This window comes from Aquarana catesbeiana, linkage group LG02 (genome assembly GCF_042186555.1).
Source record: "Aquarana catesbeiana isolate 2022-GZ linkage group LG02, ASM4218655v1, whole genome shotgun sequence".
Lineage (NCBI taxonomy): Eukaryota > Metazoa > Chordata > Amphibia > Anura > Ranidae > Aquarana > Aquarana catesbeiana.
This window is the reverse complement of record NC_133325.1, coordinates 750,744,063-750,765,355: the sequence shown is the minus strand read 5'-3', so window position 1 is coordinate 750,765,355 and position 21,293 is coordinate 750,744,063. Positions and strand designations below refer to the sequence as shown.

The 21,293-nt window shown below is 43.8% G+C and overlaps 1 protein-coding gene across 3 annotated transcripts in view; it reads left to right on the top strand.

Moving 5' to 3' along the window:
* Window positions 1-21,293, top strand: part of SCAF4 (SR-related CTD associated factor 4) — a 117,167-nt gene that overhangs the window by 18,142 nt on the left and 77,732 nt on the right. For all 3 annotated transcript variants that reach the window (XM_073617114.1, XM_073617115.1, XM_073617113.1), the window contains exons 2-5: window positions 10,422-10,505; window positions 10,604-10,648; window positions 12,136-12,297; window positions 14,219-14,354. In XM_073617114.1, coding sequence (XP_073473215.1) covers window positions 10,422-10,505; window positions 10,604-10,648; window positions 12,136-12,297; window positions 14,219-14,354 — 427 coding nt within the window. The remainder of the gene's footprint in view (window positions 1-10,421; window positions 10,506-10,603; window positions 10,649-12,135; window positions 12,298-14,218; window positions 14,355-21,293) is intronic.

The following is a 21,293-nucleotide window of genomic DNA, read 5'->3' as shown; positions in this document are numbered from 1 at the left end:
ATGACAAATGTGGAAAGTTTCAAGGGGTATGAATACTTTTTTCAGGGCACTGTAATTTAAATTTTTTTTTTTTTTGGTGGTATTTACCTCCCATTTGATATTTTACTTAGGTGAATCTGCTTTTATCTCATGCTATATTTAAAATTAAAATACAGAAAAAACACATAGCATGCAATATCTGTTGTTGAATTGACCCCTTATTCTGTTAGAAGCACACTAGGTATGCACTGTCTGAAAGGGAACCTGTACTGTATTTGCATGTAGCAAATTCAAAGTAAACTTCGAACTCCAAATTTGCATACTTATTTTAGATTAGTATTTATGCCTTGATGAATCCGCACTACAGCTGGGCACGTTTTTAGTAGTTGAGGTCAACAAGGCAGCATACATATTTACTTATTTTGAATTTTTCTAAAGTCCAGGCTATCCCCAAAGTAAACCTTTTGCTCACACTATACGCTTAAGCCCCGTACACACGATGAGATTATCGGACGAATGATCGTCCGTTTTTGTTTTTTTTTGCATGCTAATCTCAGATCGAATCTGACGAGTTTACTAAAGTCACAAAAATTCCTGTTTGACAGAAAAAACAATAGCTATACTGATTAAACGAAAATCGTATGATCTGGCATCGTACGAAAAATATTTTCGTGCACGTCCGATAGAATAATATCGGATGAACTGTCATGATTGGCTCTCGAAAGCTCTGTACTAACGATCAGATTATCGTACGATTTTTTTTGATCGTGTGTACAGGGGGATTAGGGATTTACATATTCTAATCAAGTTTTAAAACAAGTCATCTTTTGTTGTGGGGACATTTTATCTCAAAAGCACCTAAATCAGTTATCCCTGTTATATTCTGTGGCAGCAGAACCTTAGCAGTGTGCATGTAGGTCTCTTCAAAGCTCTTCTCTCTGAAACTTGACTTAAGAGTTTGTTGCACAAGTGTAAATAAGCTTCGTGCACATCCTGGAGTTCACATCCGTGCATGTCTGGGGTACAAATCAGCACACAGACTGTACAGCCACACACCAGAATACAATGTGGGATGCACATGGCTATCTGCAGCAGGTTACCTGTTTATTGATTTGAACGGTCTGCCTGCACGCCCTTACACAGAACACCTGTACATCGCGGGTGGCTGAAGATGGCCTTTCATACGTGTACTAATCGATTTTCATGTGTGAATGAGGCCTAAATGTTTCTGGTGCAAATCATCCTCCAAACAGTGCTCACTCTTTTTAGTGCTGTAAAGCATGTATTCTACCGACTTGTCCTATTTAAAGTAGAACTACAGGCAAACTGCTAAATACATGAGGAAAAAACACATGCTTACTCTTTTACCTGCCTAAGAATTGTTTTTTTGGCTAGCCTTTCTGGTAGTCTAGACTCTAGAGCAGTGGTCATCAAACCTATCCTCAGGGCCCACTAACGGGCCAGGTTTGCAAGATAACTGAAATACATCACAGGTGATATCATTTGCTGCTCAGTGATTTGCAGTATTCTAGTCTGCATCTCCCCAAGGTAATACATAAAACCTGGCCTGTTAGTGGGCCCTGAGGACAGGGTTGATGACCACTGCTCTAGAGGATTGTTTGCTACTTCCTGTTTTAGCATTGCTGTTTTTTTAGGTTGGCTACCTGCTCACTGGGCAGATGTGATCATGCCAGTTCACTGTATGGGGGGGGGTCATAGGTCATCGTTCAATAATCTCCTCTAGGCTGGATGAATCTAAACTGAACCAAAGGGCTCTTTCACACGGGGCGGATCAGTGATGATCCGCCCCGTGAACATCCGCTTGCTCAGCGGGGATCGCTCCGCCGATCCCTGCTGAGCAGGAAGATGACAGGTCCGTCGCTGCACACCTGTCAGAGCGCCGCTCTTCCCTATGGGGGATCGGATGATGACGGACCGTAGAGTCCGTCGTCACCCGATCCGAAAACGAATGGAAAAGTAGGGTTTTCCTCCGTTACACTTTTCGGATCGGAGCGGGTCGGATGTCAGCAGACATGTCACTGCTGACATCCGACGCTCCATAGGGATACATGTATGTCCATTTTTCATCCGAAAACGGAAGGATGAAAAACTGACATACGGATCGTCAGTGTGAAAGAGCCCAAAGTCTACTTTTTAACTTGTATCTACTAGTAAGCCTGTGGGTACAGTGAATATCTAAACGTACACAGTTTAGGAGATATTCACGCGGGATGCAGCCGGTGACCTCATCGATTGCGCTGTGAAACTTTTTCCGGGGGGGGGGGGGGTTTACTACCGCTTTTAGCCTTTCTAGACTTAAAGTGGACAAATCCTGATTGCAGCATATTGGGAACAATCTATCCCTGATTTGCATTGGGCTGTGGGAAGAAGAGGCATTGATAGACCCCTGTTTATTCCATAAAGAATCTGTTCCTCACTATGTGCTTTTGTGGTCAAAAAGCTAAAAGCGTTTTTCCGAGCTACCGTCACATGGCCACGCTGACCAGTGACTGTTAGCTGTTAGCATTATGGTGCTACACAGCCTCTGGGGACCTGTAGTGAAGTGCCTGGCCCATTACACCATCTGGTGTGGGTGTTTAAAAGATGTCATTTTAAAGGGGTTGTAAAGGTAAAAATTTTTTCACCTTAATACATTCTATGCATTAAGGTGAAAAAACTTTTGACAGTACCGCCGCCCCCAGGCCCCCCGTTTTACTTACCTGACGCCTCGAATCTTCGCTGCTCGTCCTCTTCATTGCAGCTCAGCCTGGTCGCTGATTGGCTGCAGTGGATGGATTGAAAGCAGCGCAGCCATTGGCTCGCGCTGCTGTCAATCACATCCGATGACGTGGCGCGCCGGGGGGCGGGGCCGAGTGATACAGCGAGCGGCTATAGCCGCCGGCTGTATCACGGGAGCGCGCCCGCAAGCACTCACCACCGTGCGAGGGAGCTCGCATTAAGGTGGTAAATGCTTGCGGGGAGGAGCTGAAACAGCCGCCGAGGGACCCCAGAAGACCAGGTTCGGGGCCACTCTGTGCAGAACGAGCTGCACAGTGAAGGTAAGTATAACATGTTTGTTATTTAAAAAAAAAAAAAAAAAAATTAACTTTACAACCCCTTTAAAGCAGCTAAGTGCAGTGGGGAGGGAGGAGAGTTTTGTGTGCTCACCATTTTATTTCTTAAGAAAAGACAAACCTATCCTTTTTAAAATGGAGTACATCTTCCACCGGTACAGTAAGCATATTGTTAAAGGACCCAGCTGATAAGCGGTTTGAAGGCTTTTCAACTATCCTATTGTTTCTGGCGGGTTCTCCATTTTCAAACAATGTGTGATTGGTCAATGTTCCTTAAGGTATCTTCTGCTGCGTAGGGGTGTTGCATTTAATCGCAGCATCGATGCATTCCGATTCTGCCATCAGTGATTCGGTATCAATGCTGCAACCAAAATCGTTTTTTGGATGACTTCATCCGTGCTGTGCCTTGCCATTCTGAACTGAGCCGTGGGCATTAGCCGACGAAAGGCGCTGTGCCCCGCCTCTGCAAACTGAGCCGAAGTGAGCTGTGGGCGCTAGCTGCACCCTCTTTTCCTACCACCCACTGATGTCATCCCCAGCCTCACAACAGGCTTCTGCGGGCAGCGGGAAACCAGTGCACGCTCTGTCATCATCATCCGGTACTTAAGTCAGACACTCAGTTTATATCTGCACCATTATGTGCAAATTTGCCAAATTATGACCGATTGACTGTAATAAAAATGATAAATAAACTTGATGGTGGACCTAAGCATTAAACTGACTATACCATTTCATTAATTATTGTTTGTCTTATTGTCTTGGTGATTTGATTCACATCGCAACTTCATTGATACAAAAAAAAACCTTTCTTTTTTTTTTTACTTTTTTTTTTCTTTTGTGTCAATGAAGTTGTGATATGAATCAATCACCAAGACAATAAGATAGGGTTGTCCCGATACCACTTTTTTAGGACCGAGTACAAGTACCGATACTTTTTTTCAAGTACTCGCTGATACCGATTACTGATACTTTTTATGTCACGTGACAGTGTTTTTTTTTTTTTTTAACAGTGCTTTCTTTTTCTTTGGGGGGGGGGGGGTGTGAACGGTGTATGTGTGTGTGTGTGTGTGTGTGTGGGTGTTTTTTTTTTTTTTTTTATCAGCCCTGTTGGGGGGCTTTGGTGAGATATCAGGGTCTTAACAGACCTCTAATATCTCCCCCTTGAGACAGAGAAAGAGACCGAGGATAGAGATTCCCCAGTCCCTTTCTCTGCAGCCTCAGCTGCACTGAGATGAATGGAGAGAAGACAGCGGCTCCTCTCCATTCATAAACTGACACATCGTAATCACAGGAGATTACAATGTTTCAGTTATGTGAATGGACAGAGTCAGCTGACTCTATCCATACACAAAGGAAGGAGGAGGGGGGCGGCGGCACAGAGAAGGAGAGCAGAACGGAGGGGACAGCGGAGGGGGACAGAGGAGAGCAGAACGGAGGGGACAGCGGAGGGGGACAGAAGGAGAGCAGAACGGAGGGGACAGCGTAGGGGGACAGAGAAGGAGAGCAGAACGGAGGGGGACAGCGTAGGGGGGCAGAGAAGGAGAGCAGAACGGAGGGGGACAGAGGAGAGCAGAACGGAGGGGGACAGAGGAGAGCAGAACGGAGGGGGACAGAGGAGAGCAGAACGGAGGGGGACAGAGGAGAGCAGAACGGAGGGGGACAGAGGAGAGCAGAACGGAGGGGGACAGAGGAGAGCAGAACGGAGGGGGACAGAGGAGAGCAGAACGGAGGGGACAGCGGAGGGGGACAGAGGAGAGCAGAACGGGGGGGACAGAAGGAGAGCAGAATGGAGGGGACAGCGTAGGGGGACAGAAGGAGAGCAGAACGGAGGGGGCATGGAGGAGGATGCAGTGACAGTCAGCGGTGAACGATCACCGCTGTATGTCACTAAAGCCGCTGGGGGAGAATCTTGTAACTCCCCCACGTGCCGATCACAGCTGTCCTCTAGGTATTGGGGGGAGCATCGGGAGCATTTGCCCGAGTACAAGTACTTGGGCAAATGCTCGGTATCGGTACCGATACTAGTATCGGTATCGGGACAACCCTACAATAAGACATACATAAGCCATAATTATTGAAATGGCATACATTGTCATTTGGCGGGGACATTATGGGGACATTGTCTGCAGTCTCTGAACCATCTCTTGTACTGTGTCTGCAGTCTCTCTAAACCATCTCCTCATATTTTGGGGAAGCCTGGAGCACTTCTTTAAGTTGTCTGCTGTGTTTAGACTTTGCTACATGCAGAGTGTGTGTTTGTGTGGGTGTTTTTTTTTGTTTAAGAACCGATAAAATAGGGCATGGGCAGTAATCGTGATGCATCATGGAATCGAATAGTTGACAGATAATGGAATCGTGAGACCAGTGAAGATGCGCGCCTTTACTGCTGCGTTTGATCCCTTATTGAATGCATGGAGCAGATGACTGTAGCCTTAAACGTGTTTGAAATTGTGATGGTTTGCTTGAAGCCTCTTTCCCTTTCTACATCTATCTTATGCTAATAGATAGGGTGGATTAGATTTAAATCGCTAGTAAAAATGCTTGATTCAAATCAACTATTTTAAATTGATAAGTGGTAGAGCAAATGTCACCTCTGTCCCGCAGCAACTCCTCCTCTGACCCGCTGTTGACTCACCGACAGTCCCATTTACTTTAATGGGACAGCTGGTGATGTGGCAGTGACACAACAAGGTGAGGGACGTGGGGGCAGCAGGTGAGTGGATGCCCGCTAACAGGTGCTGCAATGATGGATCTGAAATGACAGGTGCTCTTTAAATGTAAGGTCTCATTATTGCTGGTAGTTAGAATCTTTATCATTGGCAAACAAAATGAAGGTTTCCTATTTAGAATAAAAAGCCGTCAGGTTAGTAAATATTTCCAAACTGGGCCTCTTTTACAGCCTGCTATCATTTTACTCCTTAAAGGAGGAATAAAGCACTTCAAGCTGAGCAGAAAGATCACAAGGTTTATACGCTGCTTAGGTTTCACTTTCATTTTTACTGCTTGTCCTTCCTCCTCACTTGGAGTCTGGTACAGATGCATCTCTCTTCAAGCAATCTGTAGTTTGTACTGTACATAGATTTGCAAAACAATGGGATAAAGGAATATTCTTGAACTTTGTTTTATCTCATGGTTGCTGTGAAATTGTGTGAATGCATCATTGCAGTGCATGTTCTCAGCTTGCAGAGCTTGGATTCATTAAATGAGTTTACTAAAAATGTAAATATTGCAGAATATACATCCTCATGCTATATAACTAAGCTCCATTTCATGCTGAATAAACCAAATGAATAATGTATCTTAAATAGAAAACTCTTTGGATATATTTTTTACCCCAAAAGCATTTTATTAAAACAAATTTAGATAAAAATCAAAAAAGTTTGATATTTATTTATTTATTTTTTTATTATTTTTAATCCACCCCGATACATATGCATAGGGCATGTCTGACAAAACTGCTAGACTGTGTAACCTTTTGTGCATAAAGTGTTTTGATCTGTGTGGCCTTTTGAGGGATGTCTTTTCAGACTGACTCTTGATAATTTCAGAGGATGCTACTGTTGGCTGATTCTTCCCCAGCAGAGAAGGCCTAGAGAACAGATTCTGTGTCTAGTCAAGTCCCTTTTCTCCAATCCTTCCATCTCCATGCCGAAACCCCACAAACTTGACTTTCAGTCCATCTGCAAGGTCCGGCACTCAGTCTGTTGAATCTTTAGATTCCTCAATGTAAAGATGTGCCCTCACTTTCTACAGTAATATCCATACAACTGACATTTTGAAGAACGAGTCAGCAGTAGCAACTTTCATGATTCCCTTAGGAAAGGTTTCTTTAATATATACATGCCAAATGTGTAAGTATTGAACTAAAATTCAGAGGTCTGTTCAGTATCCCATTAAAGTGGTAGTAAATTCGCTCATTATTTTTACCTACAGGTAAGCTTATAATTAAAGCTTCCCTGTAGGTAAAATGTATATCTCCTAAATGTGTACCATTTAGGAGAGTCTAACAAGCAGCAGTCGGTGACATCACCGAAGTATGCGCTCTGAAGGAAGGGTATACTTGCGCCGTTTCTTCAGAGCTGTGGGCCGACATGCAGCATCCTCCTTCCTCTGTATTACATACAAAAGAAAACGTTTATTATACTGCAACTTAGGAATTCTTAGATGTGATGGCTGCCTTACAGTGTGGAATGGAGGCACATCCATCCTAGTGTTCTTTGTCTTGTATGGGAGGACAGCCTGCCTGTAAGACTTGCGCTAACACGAAATGTCCCCCTGCAGTCTGCAACCCCAGCTCTCTAAGCCACTTGTGCAGCTGAGATCAGAGGGCATGTGATCAAAGAAATTGTAATTATTATATATTTTACACACACACACGCGTGCTTTTTTTGCCTTGCATTTCTGGTCTAAGCTGAATAGGTTGTTTCACAAGGTACGGTTTCACATATACTTTAGGCATCCATAATTCATGTAGTGTTGCTAGAGCTAATATCTGTGCTTTGCTAAAATATAAAGGCTTATGTAGCTGTGCAAATGTGACCACCTTTTCAGGTGCATTCTGCCTACATTTTGAGGTTCTTGTTAATTTCTTGGCAGGTCATTCTAACCTTGCTCTAAGATGCCTTGACCTCTTTTTGCATTTCAATTGTCTTGCAGGGGCAAAAAGCTGTTCTAATTTGAACAACATGTACACAGTCCCTTATTCTGCTTGGTCAACTCTCTTCATGGTTTACAGCTCTGCCCTTATAAGTGTTGGCCACTAGCCCAATCCATTAACTCTCCAAGTAATAGTTGCAGCCCTAAATAGTTGTCATATCCTCAACTAGCCAATTCCTCATGTATTTGATCTCCTGTGATCATAAGGATTAGGTTCTGCAATGCTTTTTGTAGACCTGCACATTTCAAATATATATTCTATAGTGATCCTGATTTAGAGATGTACACACTGCTGTGGGCTATCCTTAAACTGTTACTAAACTCAGGACCCTGCATTCACTAGATCTGGTCTCCCACAGTACATGGAATAATTTTAGTAAATATAAACTGCTAAATACCTTTTGTCATCAGCAGTATATAGCAGTTTTGTAACTTCTCAGTGCCTGCTTGTAGGTAAAGTTTCCATACTGCACTGGCTGCCCTATTAGGACACAGGACCCCTGACCCTCTGTCTGGACTGTGCCAATTGGCCCTGTGCTGATCATTGACGCACTCTCCCAAGGGAAAAAAAAAAAACCTATCAATGCACACCAAACTGAGCATGTGCAGCCTGACTCAACGAGCTTGGTCTTATCCGGACATGTTTTTGGGGGCAATGCAAGAAGGAGGATCTGTGCATACAGGATCAAACAGCCTTTTTACACAATGCAGAGTATTAACTCTTTAGGTTACACAGTGAGTATAACCAGCATGCTTTACTGCATATACAGACTGATTTTACTGTTGTGGGTTTAGTAACACTTTAAAATAAAAGTATGGGCTTCTAAAGGAAAAACAAACCATTTATACTAGCCTAGATGGATGCAGCATTGATCTGATGCTGCATCTGTCCCCCTGCAGCACAAAGACTGAGAACCTGAGTGATTTTAAAGATGGCCGATTGCTCGGTTCTTAGCCTTCAGTGAGTAGAGAGCTGGTGAATGTCAGTTACCAGCTCTCTGCTCTGCCCCTCATGTCCTCACTGAAGTGCTGAGCTATGGAGGGGGCTGGGTGCGGCTGGCTCAGGTACTCAGTTGCTTACTGAGAGCCTAAGCCAGCTGCCAGTGCAGGTATCCGGGTAGATCCTGACCATATGGTTGGGTTTTTTTCAGAGCCTGGACTGGGTTTGTGACGTCAGCTGGCTTTAGCTCAAGGTTTTTTCAAATACCTCAGTGTCTATTTTCTGCTTTGATTTAATAAAGTTTGGAACTGAAACTTGTCTCGGTTAAAGGAGAAGTCCAGCCTGAGCTTTTGAGCTGGGCTTCTCCTATGGGTCACAGGAGTGCAACTCGTTTTGCACTCCTGTGACCCGTTTTCAGCAGGGAGCGGTCAGCTCTCCACTGACATCACTGCAATCAGTCGAGGCAGCACATCATCCCAACTTCTGAAGTCTGAATCCGCCAGCTGCTTTGACTGATGGCAGTCTCACACGAGCCGCTGAGATGGCTGCTCCCTGCCCCTCCACATCTCAGCGCTCCAATAAGCGTGGAGGAGCAGAGGGATGCTGACAGTCAGCAGCTCTCCGCTCAGGAAGGTGAGAGAACCGAGCCATCGGCGGTGTTCGGTAGCTCAGTTCTCAGTGCAGAGACGCCAGGGGACAGCTGCAGCATCATCAATCTGATCCTGCATCCACCTAGGTAAGTATGAATCTAAAAAAAAAACCCACCATTCTTCTCTTTTAAAGAAATATCTTGTGTGTTTGAAAATCTGGCAACAGCAGCAAGCTGTTCATTTGTTTTTCTTAATAACCAATTTACTTTACCATGTCACCGTGTCCATTGAGAGAAAAGTAAAAGGTCTCATTAAAGCCCATTACTCCAAAACACCCACCCTGGCCACCCACCTTATTTTTTTTTTTACTTGCCTTCACAGTATCCCCTTAGGCCATGTGGCAGTGTTCAGGGCCAATTGCTAGGCCCAGCTCCTGCATCCTTTCACTTGCTTGAAGCACGGAGCAGCAGGGAAGCACTGTGAAGTGGTGTATAATTGAGTATAAGTCTCATCTTTAGAGACCCGATCACTTTGCCCTGAGTAAGCAAGGTGGCTGGATCTCTCTAGCCTTGTCCAGCAACTGGTGTTCGAAGACGTATCATTCTCATGGGTATCGTTTGATTCCATGGACTGTAAGGAAGGAAATCCTACTGAGTTGAAGTTCCTAAATGCCACTGTTTTGCTGACTTTAAGCCTCTGTTCACACCTAGGCATTTTGTTTTCAGGCAAGTCGCACGATTTTTGCTGCAATTTTGTACAGGTCTAAGGTCACCAATGTAAAAAGTAGAAAATGCCTGTAATCTGCCAAAAAAGCTCTTGTACTTTTTTGAGCTTCAGACGTTTTGCTTCAGATGACAAAATGCTCAGATGTGAACAGGGGCTATTGAAATGAATGGGATTTGTCTTGGGTGTTTTTAGAGCTGAGGCTTACAGCAGAAAAATGCCTAGGTGTGAACAGAGTGTAAAAAGTCCAGTGCAGGAAGAGCAGACCTCTTGATGGATATTTCATGTTTATCTAACAAAACTGGGTAATGATTTATAAGATTTTAGGAAAAATATAAAGTGCTTATTTTGAAATGATATAGATGACTGTTAATAGAAACTAAAATGTCACAGGCAAAACAGGAATTTTTTTTTCTTGAGTTAATTGCATTGTGTTTATTTTTATTTTTTTTCCCTTAGCTCTTTGCGCTCATGGACATGAAGCCTCCAATTTCTCGTGCAAAGATGATCTTGATCACAAAGGCTGCTATAAAGGCAATAAAGGTAAGATCAGTGTATTTGTGGCTGATATTCTTCATTGTTAAACTTGAGGCTTGTTCTTATTCATTTTTTTTTTTTTTTTCATTTTTTTTTCCCCATAGCTTTACAAACATGTAGTACAAATTGTGGAAAAGTTTATTAAGAAGGTGAGTTTCTTTATGAATTCAGTATTGTTTCCTATTTTAATAGACTCTGTACATCTTACCAACCCTTTTAATGTAGACTTGTAATAACAGACGTATTAGTGCTGCCATTTCTAGCCTTTTTGTGAAAATGCTACTTGCCTGGTTTCAGTATTTTTTTGTTTTCGTTTTAAATCACAAAATGGGAACAAGCATGCTGTAAATAAGTGTTGGAACCTCCCCAGTTTTGTACTTTTTTTGGGGAGGTCAGCAAGTCTGTTGAAGCCAAGGTATCGGCATGACAGCCAGAAGGCTAACATTCTCTAAATGAGAGGTCAGAAATTTCCACATAATTTTCTTGTGATGTGTACTTAAATGTCAGATTATTTAGAACTTAGATTTGCATTGTTAGTGTGGTAAATCACAAATTGGCTTCATATATCTGTTAGTAGCAAATTGTTCATCCCAGCTGAGACCGCTATTACAAAGTCATACTTCTGAGGCATCTTCTGCTGCATTAGCCTGACACTTTTTTTGCTTTGACAACAATTTAATTTTCATAAGATATAGGTAGGGCTGTGCTTGCTATAATAGATCATGGCCTAGGACATCGAGGAAACAAGTGGCAACACCAAGCAAACGTTTACTAAACGGTTTTTCTATTTTGTCCCAAAAATATCTATAGGTGGACAAAGTCAGCAATAGACTTCTGGGCCGACAGTTTAAAGGACATACTTGGACAAGTCGTTAGACTTTTACATCCCTTTCACGCCGAGCCGCCTAGGGCGTCAGTGGTAAAGCAGCGATATATTTAGCGCCGCTTTACCGTCGTTTTAGCGGTGCTATTCGGCCACTAGCGGGGCGGTTTTAACCCCCCACTAGCGGCCGAAAAGGGGTTAAATCCGCCCGCAAAACGCCACCGGAGTGGCGTTTTGCCGGCGGCATCGCAGCGTTGCCCCATTGATTTCAATGGGGAGGAGCGGTGAGTTCACCGCTCCAAAGAAACTGCTGGCAAGACTTTTTCTGATGCCCTGCCAGCGCACCTCTCCAGTGTGAAAGCCCGAGGGCTTTCACACTGGAGTGAATGGAGCCGCTTTTTTCAGGCGCTATGCAGGCACTATTTTTAGCGTTGTAGCGCCTGAAAAACGCCCGCAGTGTGAAAGGGGTCTTATTGTTCAGAAAATAAAATACCATCACACACTCTTGTTTGGTCTGGACAGCTGAAAAGTAGCTCTGCATATAAAGCAGACCACATGCTGTCTCCAATATATAACAAAATAAAGTGGCAATTTTTTACTCAATTAACTGTCACAAGGGGTGAGGCTTGTTCAAATGGGGATTAACATTCAGTTGTGAATAGGGCAGCATTATTTGGTAATACGGCCCTGGATATATAAAACTGGTGGGTGATTGACTCTCCAACCTACCTATTGAAATCCTTTTGTGTGGAGAAAGTATTACAAATTGTATTAAAGTTAATCTGCTGTTAAACATTCTGAATTCTTTTTCAGTGTAAACCTGAATACAAGGTCCCTGGATTGTATGTAATTGATTCAATAGTTCGTCAGTCTCGTCATCAGTTTGGAATTGATAAAGATGTATTTGGTCCAAGATTTACTAAGAACCTAACGGCATCTTTCCAGTGTTTGTATCTCTGTCCAGAGGAAGATAAGGTAGTAGAAGCTATTGTTTACATATAGTTTCAGGGGTGGCACGTCTTTATTAATGCTAATGTGTGCGTATGACTGGGTGCCTTGCTCATCACAGTCCTGTAAAACGTGTCCTGGGGAGGGAAATATGTAGGCTTGTTTTTCTAACCTCCTTTTTGAATTCCTTACTGTCCTAATAGTAGGTTTAGTTCTTTGAGTAACTGTACTCATACACTCGTCTAGAGTGTTGCAAGAAGGACTTGATCTCTATGTTGGTTTCAGGTCAGGGTCTCGATATTAGAGCTATGTAGCTTACACGTTTAAGAGATTAGAATTAATACAGGTTTCCTTTGTGTCAATACATTTTTGGAGGTTTTCTCTTGGCTCTAAAGTAGCCAGTGTTAAAATTGCTCACTGGTTTCTAGAGGGCCTCCTGGCTGTCAGTTAAGCTCATTTTTTTTGCTCATTTTGATAGGATGCCATTGGTGAATAGGCATTGATGAATTAGATGTAGACATCAACCTTTAAAATGAATTGTATGCCTACTTAAGAGTAACTTTTTTTTTTTTGTTTTTTTTTTTTTGTCTGCAGCTACAAATGCGCTGCTAACTGTTAAAATCAGGTACTTACTAGTTTCTGGGGTCTAGCCCTGTCTTACCGCAGCCAGTTATTCTTACCCGTCGCTGGCGTCATTATCTTAAATACAGGAGCCAGCTGTAACTTGTCTAGGTGAGGATTGCAGAAAGGGTAATGTGTACTGATAAGTCAGGGGAACCAGCGTAACTACACTTGGAGTGAAGTTCTGCTGCTTTAAATTATAAAAGAACTTTAATTTTTTTTTAACCATCTTGTTGATGTCGGTTTATTTTTCAAAACCTAGAAAACTGAATAGAGAACAGATTTTCCACACTTTGGGTGTCTTTTGTCCGAATAGGAATTGCATTGCGCTGTAGGCACCACAATCTGATCCTCTGTTTAATGTTCTCCAGTGCAAGTTATAATCTGCTGTGGTGTACAATGTTCAGATATCTTGCCAAGAGACCCAGTAATTTGAAGTATATACTAGGGATCGACCGATATTATTTTCGCTGCCTATACAATACCGATATTTCGGCCACCTCTCAGGCCGTTAGCTGATATGTGCCGATATTCTGTACATTTAAAATATTTATTTTTTGTCACGGTTATTGCTGTCACAAGGGTTTTAAACATCCCTTGTGAGAGTAATAGGCAGTGACAGGTACTCTTTATGGAGGGATCGGAGGTCTAGAAGACCCCAAACCCCTCCTATGCACTTGAAAGTCTTCAAAACGTCAAGATCAGCGTTTTTAAATACTTAATTTTTTTTTTTTTTTAAACTGGCGTTTTTTAAGATGCCAGTAACCCCGGGAAGTGATATTGTGACATCGCTTCCAGGTTACTAGATCCTAGACGCCAACGAAGCATCGGCTTTGTTCGGGTCTTCGGCCAGCTGGTTGTTCGGGCCTCCCAGTGGGAGCGGAGAGGGCGAAGGGAGGAGGGCGTCCCCTCCCGCTGTTTGTAATAACAGCCGAGCGGCTGCTGAGCCGCGTCGGTTGTTTCAATAAAGCTTACGTCCACTATAAAGAACTGCATGCATCACCCTGGTAAAACCCCTTGAAGTAATATCGGTTAGTTTTGTTACAGATACGTCTAAAAAAAGTTAAGATCAGCTGCACCGATTATCGGTCGATCCCTAGTATACTCATTTAAACTTTAGAAATCATTGGCTGCAAGCTTGTTAAGGTTAGTCTATGCAAGGATCAGAATTTTGAGATCAAAGCCTGTACCTGTTAAACAAAGCAGTTTTTGGATTTCTTTCCTCACTGGATTTCTTGAAGTATCCTTCACTGTTAATGATTCTGTCATCAGACTACAAACAAAATGGTAGAATTTTTGTAATTTAAATTTTCAACCATCTTTCCAGAGTAAAATTGTCCGCGTTTTGAACTTGTGGCAAAAAAATGGAGTATTTAAAATTGAGATCATACAGCCATTGCTGGATATGGCAGTGAGTGGTGCACCACCTGAATCACTGGCAGATTCTTCCGCTAATGAAGAAGGTAGGACTTTTTATTTTATATACAACTTGATGTTTAAAATCTATTTTCTTTCCCTAAAATCCTGATTATTTGCAATTTTGTCAAGCATGTTTTGTCTGTTTGCCAGTTGGTAGAACTCTTATCGAAATCTGACTTCACCCTTGCACGAGCATAGAGTTTTTCTATATACCTGTATTTAACCGCTTGCTGACCAGCAGCCGTCATACTGCAGCAGGTCGGCACATTCCCACGAGCCGTCGTAGCTGTACATGGGCCCTTTATGCGCGTGGCCGACAGGCATGAGAGCCGGGACGTGTGTGTAAACACACAAATCCCTGTTCTGTGAGGAGAGACAGATCATGTTCCTACTAGCTATTAACAACGATCTGACATCTCCTCTAGTCACTTCCATCCCCCTACAGTTAGAGCACACACGAGGGAACACTGTTAACCCCTTGACTGCAACTAGTGTTAACCTCTTCCCTGCCAGTGACATTTACACAGTAATCGGTGCATTTTTATAGCACTGATCGCTGTATAATTGTCAGTTGTCCCAAAAAAGCGTTCGATCTGTCTGCCATAATGTCGCAGTCCCTATAAAAATCGCAGATCGCTGCCATTACTAGTAAAAAAATAAATAAAAATGCCATAAATCTTTCCCATAGTTTGTAGACGCTATAACTTTTGTGCAAACCAATCAATATACGCTTATTGCGATTTTTATTACCAAGAATATGTAGAAGAATACATATTGGCCTAAACTGAGGAAAACCTTCTTTTTTTTTTTTTTTTTTTATTGGGGATATTATAGCAAAAGGTACAAAAATTTTTTTTTTTTTTTTTTTTTTTCCCCTCAAAATTGTCTTTTTTTTTTTTTTATAAAACCACAGAGGTGATCAAATACCACCAAAAGAAAGCTCTATTTGTGGGGGGAAAAAATACGTCAATTTTGTTTGGGTACAGCATCGCACAACCGCGCAATTGTTAATGCGACGCAGTGCCGTTTCGTAAAAAATGGCCCGGTCAGGAAGGGGGTGAATTCTTCCAGGGCTGAAGTGGTTAAGCTGGCAAGTGTTTTTTGTTTTGTTTGTTTTTCCCTTCCCATAATCGTGTTCATATTACTTTTAAATATCTGAAATAAGACAAGTTTGTTTTGCATTATACCTGAAGCATATTCTTTGTATGATGTTAACAGGAAAAGTTTAGTTTTTGCACAGATTAGGAAAACCAATTGTGCTGTTGATACCCAGTGGGCCTTTATTGCTATCATATTTCTATAGTCAGCTATTTAAAGTTTTACATTGCATTCGGTTTTGACAATGAGCCAAGTAAGTGTAATATCTTAGACCGGACTTTTAGGCTGCTTTTGGGTGATTGGACACTGGCAAAGCTTTTGGACACGTTGTCTTGGGTGTACCCCATAACCCTAACCCACTCCATGGATGCAGGAAGTCTTAAACCTTTTGTGTTCTACAACCACCTGCAGGAGATTGGACACTAGCAAAAAAAATGCTAGTATCCTAGCAAAAAAGCGCAAAATAAAAAAAATGTATTTCATTTGTAAATAACTTTTTTCAATGCTTTGTACTACTGCTGACAGCTGAAGTGAAAACAAAACCATTGCAGTAGATATCGGTAATTTGGTATTGGCGAGTACTAAACCCATTCTCATCCTTTCGCAACTACTGCCATAGCGCTGATCTGTAAGGATATACATGCCTCACTGCATGTATCCTTACCTGTCAAATGTCTCTCCTCTGTCTGTTATGAGACCTGAAAAATGCAGATTCTATGGGGGTGGGTCTGTTGTTCGGAGCTCGGTGGGTGGAGTCGTGATGTCAGACTCCCCGCCCACCTCTACACTCCCCTTGTCAACATGCATTTTCTCCTGTGTATTTCTTACACTGAACTTCTGCTATGATCACAAACATCCAGTCAAAACCCAGGAAAGTCACCACATGACTTCAGCATGCCCAATCATGCTGAGGTGTTGAGCAACCAATCCTGGGAGAGCTGGAGAAGAAAGGAGGGGATCTGAAGTACACAGAATGTCTTTCTCAGGCTTGTGCATGAGAAATGTAAATCACCTGTCACTCACAGCAAGGGGGAGAAACTGACTAGAATTCTTTGTCAGTTTTTATCTCCCGGAAAAGATAACTGCTCAGAGCTGGATTAACTCTTTGTGGCAAGACTGGGCACAGATGACATGAAATCCTATACTGTGCAAGCCTTAATTTAAAAAAAATTGAGTTTAGATCCACTTTAAGGACCCTACTGATAGGGCTGGGAGATTTTCTTAAAAAAAAAAATCTTCGATTCTCTTAAAAAAAAACTCGATTCACGATTCGAATCGAGTTTTTTTTTTTTTTTTTTGGAAATCACGCCGGTCCTGAGGCGCTGCGGGCATGAGCTTTTAGGCGAGGCCGCGGCTTCGGCCTAGTCCACGGCGTCCGGCCTCGCGGACTAGGCCGAAGCCGCGGCCTCGCCTAAAAACTCCTTGCCCGCAGTTCTTCAGGCCCGGCGCGGTGTCCGCGCCAGTCCGGAGGCGCTGCGAGCATGAGTTTTTAGGCGAGGCCGCGGCTTCGGCCTAGTCTGCGCCGTCCGGCCGTAGCCGCGGACTAGGCCGAAGCCGCGGCCTCGCCTAAAAACTCATGCCCGCAGCGCCTCCGGACCGGCGCGGTGAAAAAAAAAAAAATCTAAGAAAATCGATTTGCTTAAATTTTTGAGTCGATTTGACCTCTCAACTCGATTCAAGATTTAAATAGATTTTTTTCCCAGCCCTTCCTACTGATAAAATTATGGTTCTGTCTAGGGCACCTTTTTTAGCCATGAGCTTGATTTATCAAACACTAACTAAAGGCTATTGGAAGGGATTGGATCAATCTTGCAGTGAACTCTTGGCAATTGAAACATTTGAAAGAAATTACTGTAGTCCTCAGCTACTGTGTTGATGGGCTGTTGGAGATGTCCTGCATGAGTCTGTCAGTTCACTTGCAGAGATCATTTTAACTTAGAGGCGTTCCAGCTGCTTGGTTTAAAAAAAAAAAAAAAACTGATGGTTGCACCTACAAATATATAAATCAGTGTGAGTAGTAGTCTTTCTGGTAAAAAACAAAACAAAAAAAAAAACGTACTTTGGTTTTCTCTGAGGCCATCCCAAGAGCCAATGCGTGGCTTCCGGGCGAAAACGACGTACCTCGCCGTGGCAAAGAACGGAGCATTGCCTGGTGATATAAGGTACATACCTTGCTGGGAAAAAAAGTGACCAATGATTAATCGAGCAGTAGTCACAAATGCAGGGGCAAAAAGTTCAAAATGTGGGTGGAATGCTGCTTTAAGTGTTGAGCTCCAGAGTTTGCATCTAAGAAGCACTTACCCTGCATTGCCTTTGAGAGACACGGTATCTCTTCGGGTCTGCTCTCAGTGCCATCAAGGACACAACAGGCCGCAGTTTTTTCTAAATAATCATCATCTGCTTACCTACTCTGTGCAGTGGTTTTGCACAGACCAGCCCCGATTCTCTTCTCTTCTGCGCTCCAGGCTCCTCTTCAGAAGCCACTTTCCATGGGGGGCACCTGTGCGCTCTCGCTACCGAGCCGCCCTGTCTGTTGACATAGAGTGGATGGCTTGGTCCACTCATGCTTAACCGGCACAACAGTTGATTGAGGGGGAATCTGCAGCACATGACGCTTTGCACTTTAATGCATAGAATGCATTAAGGTAGAAACCTTAAGGCTTTAGAACCACTTTAAATCTGGGAAGGCTCTGGAGGTTAAGTTATTTTTCTCTAAGCATCTTCCAGGACAGCCCATGAGACCTAGGGCTCCTCCTACCAGGACAGGAAACACGTTAACCCCCACAAGATAAAAGGGCGGTCCTCCAGGCCCTGTGTTAGTATTAGTGTTTCCTCCAGAGGGGGGTAACATGTTTCCTGGAACTAGTTCCCCTAGGTCTCATGAGCACGGCTCCTGTGGCGTTTTGGGGTGGTATTCCTGCCTTTTTCTTAGGTCCCAGAGTGGCACATCCACCAGTGGAGTAGGCTTGTGGCTGCTGTCCCTGCTTCTCAGTGCATGGGGAATGCCAGCACCACGTTGTACGCTCCGGTCTGCGAGCCGCATGGCGGCAATCGGCTGTTCTTTCCCTGTTAAACAGTGTGGCTGGAGTGTGCAAGGGAAGAGGTAGCTGCGTGCGTGAAGGGGTCGAAGTTGTGTTCCAAGCTGGCCCACAGGAAGTACCCGGTGGGGTCGTTTCCGGGGCGTGTGACGTCATCAGCGGGCGCCTGAGACGCTAGTTCCTGTCTCTAAACGGCGCAAACAGGGACACTGGGAAGCTGGTGTTTAAAAGGGTGAAACCCAGCAGAGGCTGTGGACCACTACAGGGGCGGGATGGACACCTCTGCGATACCTACACAGGCAGTGGAAGCAGGCCCTAACACCAGCACCTGACAGGTAAGCCTGAAGTGTATTTTACTTGCACATCCTGTGAGTGTTCTCCCCCTTGTAACTAGTAGGGACTAGGTGCACTCCCCCCCCCCCCCCCCCCCCCCCCTTCCTCCTGCACGGGCTGTTATGAAGTGTAGGTGGCATAACATTTATTGGGGTCATTTGTTCTCTTGGACAAGGCCCAAGCGCAGCCACCAAAAAGGAAATGTGCGGTTTGTGGAAACAAATTGAGCTCATGAAGCAAAGCAGTTTGCCACACCAGTATAGACAGCCTAGTTAAGGATGACCCCGTTAGTCTCCTGTCCAGAAAATGCTGACTTCTGTTAGAGATGAGCTTACGTTTAGCTTGTTTAAAACTCTAATTGACAAGATTCAAGTTCCCTCAGAGGAATCATCTTCAGTTAAAACTTCAGCCGGTCCTAGTGCTCCACAGCAGAGTGCGGAGAGTGAAGACTCTGTGAGGCTGAAGCCAGATCTGCCCAGTCTTCTCCGGAAGAATCAGGGTCAGATACAGGTCCCAGGGATAAAGAATCCGCAAGGGGCTGGAGGTATAAGTTAGCCTTTAACAAATCATCTACAAATGATATCTATACGACAGTTGATATAGAAGAGAAGGTACAATTGTCCAAACATGACCTTATGTACAAAGCTTTGCATAAGAAAAAGGCTAGGGTTTTTCCGGTGCATAGTTCCCTTCTTGATACTAATAAGCTGGAGTGGGGAAAACCTTTCTTTTCCGGTAACCTTAAAAGAAGGTTTCTATTTGAAGAGGATACAGCGCAGCCATGTAACAAAAATCCTAAGTTAGACACACCTCTTTCAAAAGTTTCAAAAAACTCGGACCTAGCGTTTGACGATATGGGCGCGCTTAGGGATTCGAAGGATAAAAGAAAGGATATCCTTCACAGAGCCTGGAACTCAGCCATTGGGAATCTTAAACCAGCTCTGGCCTCCACTTGTGTAGCCCCTAGCCAGAAATTTAGAAGTATGGTTGACACAAATACACACTTGTAGGCAGGTACCTCTAGAGAGCAGATTCTGAAATCTTTCCCTCTCCTCTTTCGTGCAGTGGGATTTTTGGCTGATTCTTCCGCAGAGTCGGTAAGAACGACCTCGGCCTTAGTGAATTCGACTAGAAGAAGCCTATGGCTTAAAACCTGGTCAGGTGACGCTGCCTCAAAGTTACGTCTGTGGTCTTCCCTTTACCAGGCGATCATCTTTTTGGCCCAGGTCTGCAAGAGGCGCTGGAACGCACGACCAATAGAAAAAAAGGCCTTTCCAGAGAATAAGAAAAAGCCGACAAAAGTGTTTTTGTTTTTTTTTTGTTTTTTTTTTTTTTTTTGTGACCAAAATAGGCAGCAAGGTCCTAGAGAAAGGGACAATAGGCCCAAAAAACATTGGACAGGGCACAATGGCAGAGGTAGAGGGGGCGTCTTGTTTAACCCTCCCAACAACCCGCCAAGCCACAGTGACTCGTGTCTCCCAGTGGGAGGAAGATTGAGGGCTTTTCTCCCACAATGGGTAGCAGTCACCAAGTCTATTCATCCTGGACCTAGTGACCAATGGTTACAGGCTGGATTTTTCTTGTCAGCCACCAGTGCGATTGTTGGTCACCTTCTCTCCCCAAGATCGGGTAAAAGTGAGAGCCCTGGGTCTCCAAATTGGAGATTTGTTAATATAAAAGGTCCTTATCCCGGTTCCCCGTTCGGATTAGGGCAAGGGATTTTTGGGGATTTTATTCCCATATATTTGTCATCAGAAAGCAGTCAGAAAAATATTGATCCTGAACGGAGACTGTGTTCTCAATCAAAAACCTGCTTTACCCAAACTGCTTCATGGCCTCTTTGGAATTGAGAGATGCCTATCTGCACATCCCTATCCATCCAGCCTTCCAAAAGTTATTAGTGGATCTCCAGGCTGTACAAGACTTCCTTCAATCTCTAGGCTGGTTAATAAACAAAGAGAAGTCGTCTTTAATTCTGGCCCAGAAAGTGACATATCTGGGGTACGAATTTTGCTCAGTAGTACAAAAAAATCTTTCTCCTGCGGGAAAAGGTCTCAAAAATGATGCAAACGGTGTCAGCCTCACAAGACCAATCAGTCGGTCTCGCTGAGAGAGGTTTCAAGAGCAGTGGGTCTGATGACCTCTTGCTTTCCCGCAGTACCATGGGCAAGATTTCATCAACGTCCATTACAGCCGTTTCTACTAAGGAACTGGGAGGGAGACGTAAGTTCCCTGGAATCAAGGATCTTGATGCCCTCCAGGGTAAAAAGAAACTTGTGGTGGTGGAAGACACACCTGCACCTAACAAGAGGTCTACCATGGTCCATTGCTATATCCCGGAGGATCACAACGGATGCAAGTTCCTGGGCATGGGGAGCCCACCTCAGCAACACAATGGCACAGGGAGAATGCTCCTCAAGGGAAGCAAGAGCTTCATTGAATCGGAGAGCTTCTAGCGGTTCAGAGAGACTTGCAGGCATTTCAGACAGAACTCAGGGGTCACAATCTCCCAGA